Here is a 2,529-nt window from a genome sequence, read left to right as displayed (position 1 = left end):
AATTACAAATCGATTCACTAAACCGTTAAAAAGTTATTGAAATTTTAAAAAATTGTAATTTTACACGTCATTTTATGGAGATTCGTTAACCGAACAGATTAAATTTATTTTTATTAACAGAAAAAAAGCTACCAGAAATTTCAAACTTTTATAATAAGTAACTTGAACTCTGGAGAATCACTTTAGCGTAAGGTTATTCAAATTCACTAAATGGTTATCGAGGAAAAAATGAAAAATTAGCTGAAAATCTCGTTTTTACTTGATAATATAATCCCTTTTCTCATTTAAGGCACCGTTTGTTTCACTCCATTCATCTTTCATTTAGCTAAGTAAAGAAAATAATGTAGGTGCACTATATTATTGATATACAAATAAGTATCTGCATTGAACAAATGAGGAGTGACATTAATTAATAGTATTAGAATTTTATGCTAATTAATGTAATCAGTATTAAACTCTTTGCAAACACGTATGGAAGAACGTATAAATTAAAAAACATCAGTCAGACAGAGCAGGTGCAAACCAAGTTCACGCTAGGCTGCATGAGAACTGGCACAGTACGTATTATGCAAACGAATTAAATTATATCACTATTACGATAAAATGTTAAAGCTTCCTTGCAAAGGTATTCCCTCAAAGAGCATATGAGCTGTTCGTCACTTTTTCACCACACACTTGGCACAACAAAACAATCTGGATTATGCGATTAAATCACTGATTGTAAATTATATTACATTGTTCTGCTTATTTTAATAAATTTGCCTATTAATATTAATTACAAGTTTTTGATTTTACAGTGATTCCGGAATTGAGGTAGTGAGGTGATACTGGTGGTGAAAATGCACGGGAGCGTCGTCGGGGGTGGCGGTGGGGGCGGGGGGAGTACCGACCGCGACCGTCGCGCCCTCGAACGGGAAGCGCTCCGGAACGTTATCGCCCAATGGAACGCCAATCGACTTGATCTCTTCGAACTCTCCGAACCTAACGAGGTAAGCCCTAAAACTTACATTACATGCTTTTCAACAATATATAACAACACAGCATTCTTAATAAGGCTTGCTGCAGTTGACATTTCCCATTTTAACCCCTACATTGAGTTTAAAAGTGTATCTGTATATGAAAACCCATTTTATGACGAAAAGCTTGAAAGCTGTGAAAGTTTTTTAATCTTCACATGGGCATGAAGAGTATACAACAGTCTCTAACTCAAACATTTATTTAACTAGAATTCGTTTACATTATAAATTGCCCTTTTGAATCNAATTCCACTGTAGAAGAACTCTTAATTTTGTCTCCCTTCTTGGCTTAGATTCTTCATTAATTCTTGTACATGTACAATTGCCTAATAGCAACAGTCGTTTTGGTTTTGTTGTTATGAAAATTACAAAAAAAAAACCGTAAGTTTTACGGTCCTCAGTTCTCATTCAAACGAAATATGTACGCATTTTTTTTTTCACACAATTTTCGCAGAAGAAAGTGTAATGTACCTACTTCCGATGTTTTCGTTTATACCCAAACCAAATCAGAATAAATAAACTCCAGATGCTTTCATTGGAATGTGTAATAAGGAATGTTAGTTACACATGTCAGTCGATTCATTTGCCAAGCTATGTGTTGAATACACCCTTATTACGTTACAAAAATAACCCTGCGTAGACAGATGAGCGCTAACGAAAAACAAACTACCACTCCGGCGCTATAGGTTGGCGTGAAAAATCACCGATCTACTATAATTAGACGCAAAGTTCGCAGACATGAGATAACGTTTATGCTATGAGAAGCTTCCTTTGTTGTTATTTTTGTTTGTCAATATATTTTGTTGCTTATTTTTGCCAATTATCTATAGAAAGGGCCATTAAAATATAATTTTATTGAAAGAATATCGCATAATTAATTATTATGGCTTTATTAGGAGAAACATATTTTGATAAATCTCGTAGAAAGACGTACCTTTACATACACATAGATTTCTCTATTACTAACCTATTTTTAGCCAAAAGTATATTGATTATTCTTGTCTTGTAGTTTCTATTTTAATCATAAATGGTTTGTAAAGAATACGTATTTCCGTTAAAATAGTAGCATTTTAATAGTAATATCTGTAGTTTTTAATGCATCATCGGGTTTTAGCACCTTCGACCCTATGTACAAGTTTTAAGGGCAGCATATTTTAGGTTTTAAAAATATGATACCGATTGGTATTTTTTATACATAATTATAATGTTTCATCATAACCTCGTAACCAATAATATAATAATTTTTATTGAAGTATTCCGTAATTTTTATACGTATAAAATAATGATAATTTATGAATATCATCCTAATTTTCCAAAACAAAATTTTGTTGAATAAAAACGTAGTAATCAGGATAGTGCTGCGCCCGATCCCGGCGCCCTTTGACGGTGCCGAAGTTCGTTCCCTTTTCTCATTTAAGGCACCGTTTGTTACACTCCATTCATCTTTCATTTAGCTAAGTAAAGAAAATAATGTAGGTGCACTATATTATTGATATACAAATAAGTATCTGCA

At 32.9% G+C, this 2,529-nt stretch overlaps 1 protein-coding gene across 4 annotated transcripts in view; it reads left to right on the top strand.

Moving 5' to 3' along the window:
- Window positions 1-2,529, top strand: part of LOC108740093 (afadin) — a 161,465-nt gene that overhangs the window by 83,526 nt on the left and 75,410 nt on the right. For 3 of the 4 annotated variants that reach the window (XM_025973738.1, XM_025973740.1, XM_025973737.1), the window contains one exon: window positions 798-989. The exons of the other annotated variant lie outside the window; for it this stretch is intronic. In XM_025973738.1, coding sequence (XP_025829523.1) covers window positions 840-989 — 150 coding nt within the window. In that variant the 5' untranslated portion in view covers window positions 798-839. The remainder of the gene's footprint in view (window positions 1-797; window positions 990-2,529) is intronic. 4 annotated transcript variants of the gene reach the window in all.

This window comes from Agrilus planipennis, unplaced genomic scaffold (assembly GCF_000699045.2).
Source record: "Agrilus planipennis isolate EAB-ADULT unplaced genomic scaffold, Apla_2.0 scaffold55, whole genome shotgun sequence".
NCBI classification, from domain to species: domain Eukaryota; kingdom Metazoa; phylum Arthropoda; class Insecta; order Coleoptera; family Buprestidae; genus Agrilus; species Agrilus planipennis.
The sequence above is the reverse complement of the archived record's forward strand: the minus strand, read 5'-3'. Positions and strand labels throughout refer to the sequence as shown.